Genomic DNA, 16,531 nt, shown 5'->3' with positions numbered 1-16,531 from the left:
AGTTCTGAAAGAGGTGGCTGAAGAGATCATGGAGGCATTAGTAATGATCTTTCAAGAATCACTAGATTCTGGAACGGTTCTGGAAGACTGAAAAATTGCAATTGTCGTTCCACTCTTCAAGAAGGGAGAGAGGCAGAAGAAAGGAAATTATAATCCAGTTAACCTGACCTCAGTGGGTGGGTAGATGTTTGAGTTAATTATTAAGGATAAGGTCTCGGTACTTGGAGGCACATGATAAAATGGCCATATAAGCATGGTTTCTTCAAGGGAGAACCTTGCCAACGTATCTGTTGGAATCCTTTGAAGAAGTAACAAACAGGATCGACAAAGGAGAATTGGTTGATGTTGTGTACTTGGATTTTGAGAAGGCCTTTGATAAGGTGCCACACATGAGGCTACTTAACAGGCTATGAGCCCATGGTATTACAGGAAAGATTGTAGCATGGATAAAGCAGTGGCAGGAGGAAAAGAGTGGGAATGAAGGGAGCTGGTGACTAGTGGTGTTCCACAGGGGTCTGTGTTGGGACCGATTTTTTCAAAATATATTATATGTCAATGATTTGGATGATGGAATTGATGGCTTTGTTGCAAAGTGTGCAGACAATATGAAGATAGGTGGAGGGGTAGTTTTGAGGTAGTAAAGAGAGTACAGAAGGACTTAGATTAAGAAAATGGACAAAGAAATGGTAGGTAGAATATAGTGTCAGGAAGTATATGGTCATGCACTTTGGCAGAAGAGATGAAAAGGTTGACTGTTTTCTAAGTGGAGAGAAAATACAAAAAAAACTGAGGTGCAAAGGGGCTTGGGAATCCTTCTACAGGATTCCCTAAAGGTTAATTTGCAGGTTGAGTCTGAGGTGAGGAAGGCAAATACAACATTAGCATTCATTTCAAGAGGACTAGAATATACAGTAAAAGCAAGGTTTGATGTCAACAAAATAGAGAGAGTACAGGGAAGATTTACTAGAATGTTACCTGGCTTTCATCACCTAAGTTACAGAGAAAGGTTGAACAAGTTGGGCCTTTATTCTTTGGAGCGTAGAAGGATGAGAGGGGACTTGATAGAGGTATTTAAAATTATGAGGGGCATAGATAGAGTTGACGTGGATAGGCTTTTTCCATTGAGAGTGGGGGAGATTCAAACAAGAGGACATGAGTTGAGAGTTAAAGGGCAAAAGTTTAGGGGTAACATGAGGGGGAACTTCTTTACTCAGAGAGTGGTAGCTGTGTGGAACAAGCTTCCAGCAGAAGTGGTTGAGGCAGGTTCGATGTTGTCTTTTAAAGTTAAATTGGATAGATATATGGACAGGAAAGGAATGGAGGGTTATGGGCTGAGTGCAGGTCAGTGGGACTAGGTGAGAGTAAGAGTTCGGCACGGACTAGAAAGGCCAAGATGGCCTGTTTCCGTGCTGCAATTGTTATATGGTATTGTTGAAAATATATAAAGCACTGGTGAGGACTCCCTTGGAGTATGGTGAGCAGGTTTGGGCCTCTTATCTTAGAGAGGATGTGCTGAAATTGGAGCAGGTTCAAAGGAGGTTCACAAAAATGATTTCAGGATTGAATGGCTTGTCAAATGAAGAGCGTTTGATGTCTCTGGGTTTTTTTGCATTAGAATTTAGAAGAATGAGGGGTGACCTCATTGAAACCTATGGAATGGTGAAAGGCCTTGATAGGGTGGATGTACCTTATGGTGGGAGAGTCTAAAACCAGAGCTCACAACATCAGAATAGAGGGGCGTCCTTTTAGAATGGAGATGAGGAATTTCTTTAGCCAGAGAATGGTAAATCTGTGGAATTGTTTGCCACAGGCAGCTGGGAAGGCCCAGTCTTCATGTATATTTAAAGCAGAGGTTGATAGATTCTTGATTGGTCAGGGCATGAAGGGATATGGCAGGAGACTGGGGCTGAGAGGAAAACTGGATCAGCCGTGATGAAATGGCGGAGCAGACTTGATGGGACAAAAGGCCTAATTCTGCTCCGATATCTTATGGTCTAATAAAGGAAACAAACCCAGCTTATCCAATATCTCCTTGTAGCTCAAATGCTCTGTCTGATGCAATATCCTGTTGAACTTCATTTTGACTATTCCACATTCTCTTTCTAAAGATGCTGCTTGACCTGTCAGCTATTTCCAGCATTTTTATTTTTTATTTCAGATTTCCAGTAGCTGCAGTTTTTTAAAAAAATTCATATTGTTCATTGAGACATCTTGGATTTAATCAAAAGACTGCTGTTCAATTTAGTTTCACAAATGAAAAAGAAGTAAGTCTGAACTAATTAAGTGCTTGGAGATGTGCTAGAAAATCAGAGTAATTCAATGTAGCAAATTCTTTAAGGATCATTTTTCTATTCCTTAAATAGCCTTTAGTTTAATAGAGCTCCCCTATTTCTGTTATTTTTTAAGTTGAAAAGTTACCTGATGTTTTGGACAGCCAAGTGTTAAGAATGCCCATTTAACCCATTTTATACCAGATGCTTTGGGACACAATAATACATTTAGTGAAAGAAGCCATGAAGTTATTGTGCTCCAAGTCTATATAGATTGCGTGTGTCTTTTAATAGGCTATTGACTGAAAAAGGATCTAGTGTTTTCCTGGCATATCTGATGAATAAACTATACTAGGGCTTCCAACTGGGTACAGGTATTGTCTATAACTGACATTTCTGAACTAGATGTGTCTAGCCATCATCACTGAAAAAGATGGTGGAGTATGCCGTCAAAACGCTGGTTAAAATCGATACCTATACCCAGCTGGAACCCCGAGAAGAGCTTATTCATCAGACTATTTACTGCTCAGTGCTGAGAAGGAAATAACAGCAGCCATTTTTAAAAATCTCTTATCGATGTTGATATGAACAGTACACAAACATTTGGAAAGCCACAACCACTACAGGAATATGTCTGGTGTTAGACCCGAACAGTCACTATTAGTGTTTAGACCATAAGACATAGGAGCAGAATTAGGCCATTTGGCCCATCGGGTCTGCTGCACCTTCCAATCATGGCTGATCCTTTTTTCTCCTCCTCAGCCCCACTCCCTGGTCTTCTCCCCATAACCTTTGATGTTGTTGTCCAATCAAGAACCTATCAAGGTCTGCTTTAAATACACCCAACGACCTGGCATCCACAGCCACCTGTGGTAACAAATTCCACAAATTCACCACCCTCTAGCTAAAGAAATTTCTCTGCAACTGTTTTAAATGGATGCCGCTCTATCTTGAGGCTGTGCCCTCTTGTCCTAGACTCCCCCACCATGGGAAACATCCTTTCCACATCTACTCTGTCTAGGCCTTTCAATATTTGAAACGTTTCAATGAGATTCCACCCCCCAACCTTCTAACTTCCAGTGGGTACAGACCTACAGCCATCAAACGTTCCTCATATAATAACCCCTTTCATTCCCAGAATCATCCTTGTGAACCTCCTCTGAACCCTTTCCAATGTCAACACATCTTTTCTTAGATGAGGTGCCCAAAACTGTTCTCAATACTCAAGGTGATGCCTCTCCTGTGCCTTATAAAGCCACAGCATTACATCCCCGCATTTGTATTCCAGACCTCTTGAAATGAATGTTAACATTGCATTTGTCTTCCTCACCACTGATTCTACCCGCAAGTTAACCTTTAGGGTGTTCTGCACAAGGACTCCCAAGTCCTTTGGCATCTCAGATTTGGTTAGTCTGCACATTTATTTCTATTACTAAAGTGCATGACCATGCATTTTCCAACAATGTATTTCATTTGCTACTTTCTCATCCGTTCTCCTGATCTGTCTAAGTCCTCCTGCAGCCTACCTGTTTCCTCAACACTACCTGCCCCTCCACCAATCTTTGTATCATCTACAAACTTGGTAATAAAGCCATCTATTCCATCAGCTAAATCATTGATATACAGCATAAAAAGAAACGGTTCCAAAACTGACCCCTCAGAAACACCACTAGTCACTAGCAGCCAACCAGAAAGAGATCCTTTTATTCCCACTTGCTACCTCCTACCAATCAATCAATGCTCTAACCATGCCAGTAACTTTCCTGTAATACCATGGGCTCTTACCTTGGTAAGCTGTCTTGTGTGGCACCTTGTCAAAGGACTCCTGAAAGGCCAAATATACAATGTCCACTGTATCCTCTTTATCTATCCTACTTGTAATCTCCTCAAAGAATTCCAACAGGTTCATCAGGCAGGGTTTTCCTTAAGGAAACGATACTGACTTTGTGCAACACAGATCAAAGTTGCTGGTGAATGCAGCAGGCCAGGCAGCATCTCTAGGAAGAGGTGCAGTCGACGTTTCGGGCCGAGACCCTTCGTCAGGATGGACTTTGTCCTATCTTGTCCGGTTTCACCCAGCACTCCATAACCTCATCTTTAACAATTGACTCTAACATCTTCCCAACCACTGAAATCAGGCTAACTAGTCTATAATTTCCTTTCTGCTTCCTTCCTCCTTTCTTAAAGAGTGGAGTGACAATTTTACAGTCCTCTGGCACCATTCCAGAGTCCAATGATTTTTGAAAGATCATTACCAATGCCCTCTCAATCTCTACCACTACCTCTTTTAGAACCCTAGGGTGCTGTTCATTTGGTCTGGGTGACTTATGTATCCTGAGGTCTGTAAGCTTTTTGAGCGCCTTCTGCCTTGTAATAGTAACTGTATTTGCTTCTCTCCCCTCACACCCTTCAACATCTGGCACGCTGCTAGTGTCTTCCCCAGTGACAACTGATGTAAAATGCTCATTTAGTTCATCTGCCATCTCCTTGGCCCCCATTATTATTTCTCTGGCCTCATTCTCTAGCTGTCCTGTATCCACTCTCATCTCCCTCTTATTTTTTACATACTTGAAAAAGCTTTTACTATCTACTTTGATATTGTTTGCTAGCATGCTTTCATATTTCACCTTTTGCCTCCTAAGGATTCTTGTAGTTGCTCTCTGTAGGTATTTGAAAGGTTCCCAATCCTCTATCTTCCTGCTAATTTGTGCTTTGTTGTATGCCCTCACTTTTGCTTTTACATTAGCTTTGACTTCCCTTGTCAGCCACAATTGTACTATTTTGCCATTTGAGTATTTCTTTGTTTTTGGAATTCATCTATCCTGCACCTTCTTCATTTTTTTCCCCAGAAACTCACGCCATTGCTGCTCTGCTGTCATTCTTGTCAGCATCTTCTTCAAATTTTCTTTAGCCAGCTCCTCTTTCATACCATTGTAATTTCCTTTACTCCACTGAAATACTGCTATGTCAGAATTTTCTTTCTCTCTATCAAATTTCAACTTGAACTGAATCATATTGTGATCACTGCCTCCTAACGGGTTCTTTTACCTTGAGCTCCCTAATCACCTCCAATTCATTACATAACATCTAATCCAGCATAGCTGATCCCCTAGAAGGCTCAATGACAAACTCTTCTTAAAAAGCCATCTTCTGGGCTTTCAACAAACTCCACTCTCTTGGGATCCATTTCCAACCGGATTTTCTCACTCGACCTGCAATGTTAAAATTTCGCTGGCAATCATAACATTGCCCTTTAGACATGCCTTTTCTATTTCCCGTTGTAATCTTGTGGTTCACTATCCCAGCTACTGTTGGGCGGCCTGTATACAACTGCCATCACCCATTACCTAGTCTACCTTGTGATGAAAGCTTAAACGTATGAAGAGGTTTTAAATAAAACACATTGCACTTTTTCGTATAAAGCTATGTTTGTAGGTGGCTAGGTATTTTAAAACAAGTTAACTGATATAGGAAGATAATATGTTTAGATTGTCTGAGACACTGGGATGAGACTCTGAATTATAGGTCTCTACTGGCTTCTTCAGTTTCTTAAGTTTAATGTCATTCATTGTGATGTTAAATTATATTCCAATTTTGTAAGAAGGCTTCTCTTGTATAAAGGGTAGTATTAAGATTATCAAAGAAAAACAGTAAAAGAAGGTAGTTTAATTTATCTTGGTTCATCCATCCAGAAACTGCAATCTCTCACAATGTATTTATTCAGAGTTTCTTAGGCAATTTCCTTGTTTTTGTTTTCCTATTTCACCTGATAAGTCCCATTTCCTCGCTGAGAGTATTGGTTGCTGCCTGCATAAAGACAGATTACCTGATGTATTTGTTCATCGCTGCATTTCCACAATTTAATTTAAATTTAATGGCTCCAGATTTTCTTCAAGTGCAATTACCTTATATTCTTTAACCGTTTCACCCAAATCTTGGGGTTGTGCAACCCAAGTTTGTCAGGCTTTTGTTCATTCCTTGCTACCCTACGACCAACAACCCCCTCCCCCCTTCCTCCTTCCTCATCTCTTCTAATAAAATACTCATGTTTTATATCATGGTGCTGGACATAACCTGAGGTATTCGTTGGTGACATTGATGGCTTCAATGTTAATTACTGTCTTTCCTTGGCCTTTTTGTCCCCTGATTTTATTTTCCCTTTTCAGAATGCCCATCAACACCACCACATAGGGCAGAATGATGACTAGGCTGTGCTCCCAAGTAATTTTTCCTCAAAGTCATTGTACTCAGAAATCTGCTTATTTTTAACCAATAAGGGAAAACATAATTAAAACAACAGCAAATTCTTCCCAGGTACAGAGCAAGGTAAATTTCTAGAAAAATGCTGTGATTAGAAGTTGCAAATCAATAAGTTACATGGAATCATCTGGACCTTTGTATTCCCTGGATTCAACAGACAGAAACATTTCTAATTGTCTCTGCTTAAACTGAGAAAAGCACTGTCACTACGTATAGCTTTGGTTTCAAAAGCTGTTCTTTTTAATCCAATTCCTGATTGCAAATGGGATCACTTTACAGAATAAAAAAGGTTGGATTTTAATCAGCTATGAAATATCCTAAAGTAAGATTAATAGGCCAAAGGGTTGAAGATGACATGACTATATTCAGTATGTTCAGGAAACAGGAGCACTTTACAGGTACCAGCGACTGGGGTTCAATTCCCACCACTATCTGAAAGGAGTTTGTGTGTACGTTCTCCCTGTGACCGTGTGAGTTTCCTCCCACAGTCTAAAGACATGCTGGTTGGTGGGTTAATCATTCATTGTAAATTGTCCTGTGATTAGGCTCGGATTAAATTGGGGGTTCACAAACAAGAGAAAATCTGCAGATGCTGGAATTTGGGGGTTGCTGGGTGGCGTAGCTCGAAGGGCCTATTCCAAACTGAATCTCTATAAAAACAAAATCTATAAAAGATTATCAGAAATTAAAGTCTGAGACATCTGTTTTAACTGCTAACAAATTCTTTATTTTGTAATCTTAAAGACAATGGCATCTTCTCTTGTGATTTTAACCCTTTGAGTACTGAGTATCCTTTGCAACTTACAGAATTCAATTAGCCTCTGTCTTTTGCAGCACACTATACTGCTCCATCACCCGAAAAAATGATATGAAAATATTGCATGTCCTGTGCAAGGTTTTCCTTGGATTATGAAAGCAAAGTTATTCCAATTTTTCTCTCCTGTTGTGTTGAGGCAGAAATGCTACTGCAGTCCTCAAAGAGTTAAAGAGAAGGTCTTTCTGGCCTGCTTTTCATGTAGCTGCCGAGGTAGAAATTCATCAGTCTTACATTCTGAGTTTGAAATATGTGGCTGGATTCTAATTTAAAATTAGATCTTTGCAGTGGTAGTTACAGAGGTGCTGGATTGGCCATTTCATTCCAGTTAACAGATCAATAAAATAGCTTAAAGTGAGGCAGAAATTTCAGCAGATCATGTCATTGCAGGACTGTGGTTCATAGATGTTAAAAATAATTTATTAAAGAAGTTTATTAATTTTAAAACTTTTAGTCTGTTAAATCTCCATCCATTACATCTCATTTTTTAAAAAAAAGTATGTTATCCCTTCTTGGACTGTTCCTGTACCCCACAGTTCCTACCACTAGGGCTGCACGTAATGAGAAATTGCCAGGGAAATTCCAATTGATAGCAAGCTGATATTGCATTTTGATATTTGTATCTTGTGCTACCTTGTTGCAATACCTTTATGTTTACGTTCTTTATCTCTTTAGTACCCTAATTGTCAAGCTTCTGAAATAAATGTGTACCTTGGATGGAATATCTGGGGTAACTTCAAAGCCGGTCATTTTTCACTTTCGTGTTTTTAGACATTGCCATCCTTTTTTGATCTTATTGTCTCAGATCACAGCCCCCATGATTATCATTTGGCAGACTTTTAATCTCGGCATATAAACAGTGGAGGAGACATTATGTCAGGAAGAATCACAAAAGCAATTGAAGCTAACCTACCCTGTCCTGTAAATGTTGTATTCCATTTCATGAGGCCTCAGTTTTGTTTTTAAAAATCTCATTTTGAGGCTGAGTTAATGGAATTAGTGCATCAAACCTGTTGGTGAAATAACACCATTAATAATTTGGCTCCTGCTGTCTTTTTAAGCATGTGTACCAAATGGCACAGATATGCAGTGGATAAAGAATTACTCACCCTATCGTCAGAATTTGAATCCCATTGACTGATGCAGCTTGGCAAAGTTAAGCACCTGGGGCCAAATTATGCCTTCGGTATATTTTATACCTCTATAAATAGTCTCCATTTCACTCCCCTCACCAACTTTAGGAACATTCAAAATGGCTATACTTTCCTTTCCCTAGTGGAAAATATTCTTGAGGCAACACTTTGTTAAGACTCAAATTTTATGTGGTGGTGTGGTGAAAAAAGCAAATGATTGTGGAACCCAGTGGTTACTGTAATGCCTCTCAACCTCCATCACATTGTGGAGACTAGTTTAAAAGCACAGCATCACAGCACTTTAAACCTGGTCATGATTAAGATTCCTGAGGGTTCAGGGAACATAACTAGAGCCTGTAAGTGTATGTAAAGCACCGTTATTTATTCATTTCACAATGATGTCTTTTGTCACCATACTACGCAAACCAGTGTAACATTCCAGGGCAGCTGTGCCAAATTAACCCAGTGCAAGCTTCAAGTATAATTATCTTGACCTCAAGCATTTAGTCTTCACCAGTTTTCCATCAGACACCCTTGTGATAATCTTGAGTACTTGTGATAATGGAAGGGAACAGAAAAGAAAAATGATCACATTGTGTCACGTCACAAGATGCATGAATCTGGAATAGGATGTCAAAACTGGAGAGGTTAAATCTGATCACCAAGTCCACTGGAAGGGATGTTTGTGATGTGGGAAGTTGGGAAAGTCAAAATTACTAAATAAAATATATGTAAATATGGTTAAAGTTGAATGCCTGATTAAGTAGCAGTCAATATGTCCGATATCTTAGGTATTTTTTCGCTGAACAGGGCTTCCTGGCTGCATCTACTTTTATTGAGATTTTGTACCCTTTCAGTCTTGGTGTTACCCATTATGAGAAAGAGGGAATTTGATTTTTAACCCCTAGATTCCCATAACTTAGTTGCTGCTTTTCTGGGGAAAACTTTGTCACTTGGGCAGCAAATGGACACACTTGTGGCTGTTAGAGATGGAAATAAAAAGTGAAATGGAATCAGTACTGCAGAACTAAAGTGAGGGTAATATCAATGGACAAACCACAGTCCTTGCATTTGCTCTTGAAATTAACAGACTTAAGTATTGACCACTGACCATTTTGTGGCCACAAAACCAGGATTCCCAACAAGGCACTGCGAAGACTTGGTCTAAATAATAAATAGGAATTGTCATTAGATTTAACAATCTATAAACTACTGCAGTGGCCTCCAAATGTGCAGATTGAGAGGGATAACCTTTATTGAAAGCGATCTGAGCTAGAAAATTTATAATTGCAGGAACAGAAGTACCATTCATTAATAAACTCAAAAAGGATTTGAATGCCAGTTTTCATCGTGAAAAAAAAAGTTCTTGGCTCGAGTCTTCCTCCCCAATGTCTATGGACAGAGAAAATCACCAGCTTTCACCCATTATACATCAGGAGTGGATTTGTAAGATCGGAGTGCTCAGACATTTTGTTTTCATATTTAAAGTTGAAAGTGAATATTGTATTTCTGAATCTTTGACCAAATCTATGTATTTTTTTTACCTTGTATTTATATCATTTCATGTGATGCGGCCAGAGTATGCCACTTACTGCGGAAGGTTGTCCGTTTGAGAGTAGTGCTGGGTCCCATCATTTTCAACAGGTGATATTCAATGATCACTTTCATAATATAGAAAATACTGTTAAGTACTTAAAAATGTAACTCATGACCTACTCATTAATGTGGAAAGTTAAGTTGTACAGGATGCTTTATAATGAGTCTGTGAGCATCCTTCTGCCTCCTCTGAAATCTGTGTATAAAAATGGTTAAGAGTGTCGAATACCCCATGTGATATGGAGCTGTCTTTAATTGAGCAGCGGGAATTTAAAAATGTGAAATAAGATACCAGGCTGCAGCATGAAATCCAATGCAGAATGAAATGTTATTTTCAGAAGAGGATAGAAAGAAAGGATGTTAAAGAAGAAAAGTAGATTCTGTGGGTGCTGGAAATCTAGAGCAATACAAAAAGGCTGGAGGAACTCAGCAAGTCAGGCAGCATCTCTGGAGGGGAGCAGTCAGTCTGTTTCAGGCTGAGACCCTTCGTCAGGACTGGGAAGGAGACGGGAAGAAGCCAGAATAAGAAGGTGGGGAGAGGGGAAGGAATACCAGCTGGCACGTGATAGGTGAAGCTGGTGGGAAGTGTGCAGGTGGGGGTGAAGTGAGAAGCTGAAAGATGATAGGTGGGAAAGGTAAAAGGCTGAAGAAGAAGAAGGAATCTTAACAGGAGAGGACAAAGGACTATGTGAGAAAGGGAAGGAGGAGGGGAACCGGGGAAGGAGATGGGCAGGTGAGGAGAAATGAAGGGTTGAGAAGGGCTCCAGAATAGGGAATGGATAGAGTGAGAAGAGGCACTGGGGAGAAATTACTGGAAGTCGCTGTTCATGCCTTTAGGTTGGAGTCTACCCAGATGGAATATGAGGTGTTGCTCCTCCAACCCAAGAATGGCCTCGTCATGGCAGTAGAGGAGGCCATGGATCGAAATGTTGGAATAGGAATGGGAAGTAGAATTAAAATGGGTGACCACCAGGAAATAGTGCCTGTTGTGGCAGACAGAGTGAAGGTGCTTGATGTAGCGATCCTCCAATCTACTTTTGGCCTCAGCGATGTAGAGGAGGCTGCATTAGGAGCACCAGATGCAGTAAATGACCCTGGCAGACTTGCAGGTTTAGTGGTAGGTGTAGCGCTTGTTTAGCTTACAGGGATAGGTGCCAGGAGGGATATAGGTGGGGAGGGACGCTTGGATAATGAAGTCACAGAGAGAGTGTAGAGTGTGGAGGGGGTGGGGATTAAGATGTTTTTGGATCCTGTTGACGTTGGCGGAAGTCACAGGGAATTACATTTGTGAGATTGCATGTTCCTTTCCTAGCTCAGCAGTTGGTAAAATGAACTGGGAGGAATATTGGAGTGAATTGGCCCTTGCAACTCAGATTCTCTGCTGTTTTCACACTCCTTTGTTTTCTTCCTTCCTTACCAAGCCCTGGGTTCTTTGGCCACAAGTTAGATGATTATATAGCCCAGTTTTGAGCTGCTGGTCTCTAAAGCTGTGTTGGTCAGTTTTCTGACCATCTTTCCCTCACACAACTTGAATGATGGCAAGTATTAGTTATTGTGTTTTACTTGATTCCTTTTCATTTCTGTGCATGTTAACGTTTTTATAGAATTTAGGTTGTTTTGGGTGAAATTTTCATGAATACAGTCTTCCAAAAATATTTCCTGGGCCTAATGTAATCATTCAGAAACTGAAAGTTGTTTAAATGCTGCTCCTCCCAACCCGCTGCACCCCAATTCCCAAAAGGATTTTTGTCAATCACCGTAATTATTGACTGAAAAAGAAGGCAACTGGGCTCCCTACAACCATTCCATTTTTGAAGATCTTGGGCAAATGGCTGGATGACAGATTCCTTGCCTGTGCTGTCTTACTCCTGATCCCTTCACATCCAGCATCTCTGTCTGATGGTCTGACCTGATGGTCAAATAGTAATGATGGCTAAGATTTGGCTGCCAGACCAATCGAGCAACAGAGCAGTAATGCAAAAGGAAAATAAACCATTGTTTTGTCTCACCATTTACTCAACTTTAAGCAAAGACCCTTTGTTTGAAAAGTGAATGGAAAAAGCAGTGCTTTTGTTCTTTGTTAACCTAGTGTGTCTGCATAAAATCTAAATTCCCACTCACTGCCACTTCCACTGCGGCATCCTAGGTTTTTTAGAGCAGATGAAATTGATGGCGGAGGGCCAGAAAGTCGTCATATTTGTGTATTGCAAAATGGAATGAGTATAATTATATGCATGCCATATGTGAATGAAGCAGCTAACCAGTGATCTTCCGGATGATGAGAGAGGACTCAACAGGGATTAGGTGAAATGATTATAGGCACAAGTGCAAATGTCAGCTCAGTGAACATGCTAATGAGCGTGTCACTGATGAGTCTCCCCTTGTGCAACTCCCACCTTCTGATCGTCACTCAAAATTAGCATACAAGGTCAGGGTAAGAAATTGTGTTTATTTTTGAAGGAACAGAATTTTTAGAGCAAGTGCACTGACGACACATTACACTCAATGTGTCCTCATGTGTCTTATGGTAATTATATTTTAAGACGTTCTTGTCCACAACTGTAGCATTGGCAGAGAGGTGCTACACCCACAGCAGAAGTAAATACACATTTTTTATTTAAACTTTATCCTTTGAGTCTTGCAAACCCATCCAGCAGCTGTTCGGGATAACAACACAGATTAACCATTTGGGCTCTGAAAGAGAACCTGGAATTTAAATTGTGTGTTACTTTGGAATTAAATAACCACTTTGACGATGCTCTCCCTCTCTGGTTTCTCTGTTTGCTCCAATGGGTTGGAGCTGTAACCAGGTCAGAAATTTCTGGACCAACAGCTGATGGGGATGTATGATGTTCTGGCCATGATTCTCCTTTCAGTAACCACAGTTACTCTCTGCCCCATTCCCCTCCTTCATCTCCTCACACCCCAACCCAGATAAGTATTCTCCGAGGTTCTGGGCTGGCATTTCTCCATGATAAACTGAGACTTGAATAACCAAAGCTATGTCAGCTCAGCTGCTGTGGTACTGTTCCAACTGGCTATTTGCCTTGCTGCTCATTTCTTTCACGACTGTAAATAAGTTATGTTCATAAGCCTATCAGAAAGCAGAATTACAAGTGATTAATGTTAACTTTCAGAAGTTTTGCGTCCTTAGGCAGAGACAATGGCTGCTTCTCTCATACCTTCAATGTTGTTCCTGTCACAGCTGAGGCAGTCTTTTCGTAGACTCTGTCAAACATTTTTCATAAAGATAATTGTAATCAAATGTTACTGATCTCCAAAGGAAGTTGACAAAATTGATTATGCTCATTCATCCTTGTCTTATTGCTCCTCAGACAACATTTCATCACTTTCCCCAACCAGAAGTACAAGAACCCTCATGTTCCTCAAATCTTTGAATAATTTTGTCTGTACAGCCCTCACAATCTAAATCTATCTTCCATAGGTCATTGGTGCTCTATTAACTTATATTTGTGGTTCTTATCTTTAGTTTTGCTCGGGGGTTATTATGACATCTTACACTTATTCAGCTTCATGCATTTAGGAAAACATCTTCAGGTGCTTCACAGGAACACAGTGAGACAGAAACTAAGCAAGTAATGTTATGAGAGATATCTTAAAGTTGGTTCCAATGTGGATTTTAATGAAGATGGTAGAAGAGAAAGAAACAGAAGGCAAGTGATTTATTCAGGAATTTTCAAATTAAGTTTAGACTGAGTTAGTGTTCGTGAGTTCAGGAAAGTAAAGGTGGGTAACATGCCAGAAATGGAACATTACAGCAAAAGATACGGACATGGAGAATTTGGAACAAAAGGATTTTTTAAAAATCGGGGCATTAATGAATAAGGAAGGCAGGAGAGACAAAGGTATGGATTTGGAAGGGAAAACAACATGCATATCACTACAGTCAGTATATTTTACTTTGAGTTAATAGAATTTAGAGATTGCAAAGTTTCCAGAATGTAAGGCTATATGGTCCTAGAGTTCTGGATAATCCTTCCTAAGATTGTTGACGATTTAGTGTCAAAACTGTGTACAATATTCCAAATGCAGCTCAACAATAAAATAACTAGTTTCACTTTGGAATGGAATGTTCAATTGCATTTTCTTACTTCAGTAAGATTGTTGATAGCTGCTTTGTGGTGATGTGCCGCCTTCAACTTTGCTCAAGAATATTATTTATTGTGTCTTTGAAAAAGAGAGGGGATGTAGTGTCACAGAGATTTTTTTCAATTGTGAATAGTTTGGACAGGGTAGATGTAGAGATGTGGACTTAGCCCAGTTCATCACAGGAAAAACCCTCCCCAGCTTTGAGCACATCTACAAGAATGTTGTTACAAGAATGCAGCATCCATCATCAAGGTCCCCCACAGTCCAGCCAACAACTTTCTTCTCACTGCTGCCATCAGGAAGGAGGTACAGGAGCCTTAGGTTCCATACCACCAGGTTCAAGAACAGTTATTACCCTTCAACTATCAGGCTCCTGAACCAAAGGGGATAATTTCACTGAGCTGGTTCCACAACCTATGGACTCACTTTCAAGGACTCTTCAACTCATGTTCTCAGTATTCTTCATTTATCATTATTATTTGGTTTTTTTTTTGGTATTGCAGTTTGTTTCCTTTTGCACAATGCTGCCTGTCAGTCTCTGTGTGTAGTTTTCAATTGTGTTGGTAGATTCATTGATTCTATTGTTTTTGTTTCTGTGAATGCCTGCAAGAAAATGAATCAGTAGTATCTGCTGACATATACTTCAATAATAATTTTACTTTAAACTTTGAGATAATGTTACTGAATTGGAGAATCAAACCCTGGGACTTGGAATTAGAATGTGGAAGTTGCTGCAGTGGGAAGTGGCTGAGGCAAATAGCTTAAATGTGCCTGAGGGAGAGATGAATGGAAAGACATTGGGAAAAGCCGAAATTAGGTAAATGGAGTAGAATAATATTTTAAATGACATGGGATTGCACATTTTCTGTTGTACCATTTGCTTCTTAAGTCCGTGATTGTTCTGTGCTTTGCCTATGTAAATTCTTCTTGTTAATGAACATTCTGGAACCTAGGTGCCTTAGATTTTCTGTGAATGCTTTCTGAAGATTATTTTCTGGTGACTTTTTCTTCTTGGTAAACGAGATACTGAACACTCAAAATGAACATCTTGGTAAAATTTTGATAGAAATGCTATTTGTAAAACGCAATTAAGTAAGTTTAACAAATGTAGAGGATTTAGAGATAGAGTTACAGTCACTGTTTATGAATTTGTGTCGGTCGTTTTCAATTATGTATGCAAATGAAACAATTTGTAATAAAACATATAAATGTCAGAACTTGTGACATGAAAATATAGGTTGGATTACTAATTCACATCCTGATTCACTTTATCTCCTATTTGTAAGCCTGCACCAGTCTTAAAAAAATAAACATCGCCTGTTCTTTGGGTTCATGGTCATAGAAACTCAAATGTTAAAAAAAATGATCTGTGGTTTCTCTCAGGGATTTACATTATGAATTCATATATGCACATTTATAATGAAAACTGCTCATGTAAACTTGTCACTGTGTAATTACACTTTTCCCCCAATGGAGTCACTATAGTGCCATAATTGGCAAGAACATGTAATTACAGTTTGACAAGTGTACATGGCCGTTTCCCTGAATATATATGGACTTCAAAAACTATGCTGAAAATGTTGAAATACTGTATATAGTAATGGAGCCTGAATAACTTTTATCTTCTCGGGTCAAATAATCTGAGGCTCCAAGCAACTTTACCTCAAAAGTCCTTGTGCTGAAGCAACTGGGCTCTGTGTTGTGCCTGTAGTAAATGACAAATAAATGATAACTGCATACATTATTTTTCTTAAATCATTCTAATTAAAAAATATATTTATTAAAGAAATTATATAAATTAAGATTTTTTTTGCTATTTTGCTTTGAAAATTTTTCAAAACTGGTTCTTATGAATCAAAATGTCACTTTACCGTAAGTGACAAGGAAATGGTGTTTGGGTATTAAATAATTTTTGCAACCCATAGTTACACTTTTAAAAAATAATTTTATTATAGATGACTGAAAGAAGTCCTGCATTGGCCTGATTTAGAAACATCACAAAAGGATTGGAGAACAACTAATTCCTTGAGACTTGCTACCATATTCTGCTTATTGCCAAAATAAACCAGGTTGAACTATGGATCCTATTCTTATAGCCTTATTAACATAATGCCTCAAGGCAGTGTTTCTTACTAAATGCCAGTTATTCAACATATTACTTGTGCTTGTGAGAAAATCTACTCTTTCGACAATGTCCTATGAGCAAATGAATGTTTAACAGTCAGCTAGTCACAACACAAACAGCCATATGTGGTTAACACTGATCTGAGTGGCTTGATCAACTACTCCAGTGGAAGAAGACTCCAGATGATTAAAATGACTCCTGCCACAATGACTACTGCTTGGGC

General features: G+C 39.4%; 1 protein-coding gene across 7 annotated transcripts in view; it reads left to right on the top strand.

Moving 5' to 3' along the window:
- The window catches only part of sobpa (sine oculis binding protein homolog (Drosophila) a), a 320,652-nt gene that overhangs the window by 207,653 nt on the left and 96,468 nt on the right, over window positions 1-16,531 (top strand). For 5 of the 7 annotated variants that reach the window (XM_063040814.1, XM_063040813.1, XM_063040811.1 and 2 more), the window contains exon 5: window positions 10,056-10,121. The exons of the other annotated variants lie outside the window; for them this stretch is intronic. In XM_063040814.1, coding sequence (XP_062896884.1) covers window positions 10,056-10,121 — 66 coding nt within the window. The remainder of the gene's footprint in view (window positions 1-10,055; window positions 10,122-16,531) is intronic. 7 annotated transcript variants of the gene reach the window in all.

The sequence above is a fragment of the Mobula hypostoma genome, chromosome 2, assembly GCF_963921235.1.
Source record: "Mobula hypostoma chromosome 2, sMobHyp1.1, whole genome shotgun sequence".
Lineage (NCBI taxonomy): Eukaryota > Metazoa > Chordata > Chondrichthyes > Myliobatiformes > Myliobatidae > Mobula > Mobula hypostoma.
The sequence above is the reverse complement of the archived record's forward strand: the minus strand, read 5'-3'. Positions and strand labels throughout refer to the sequence as shown.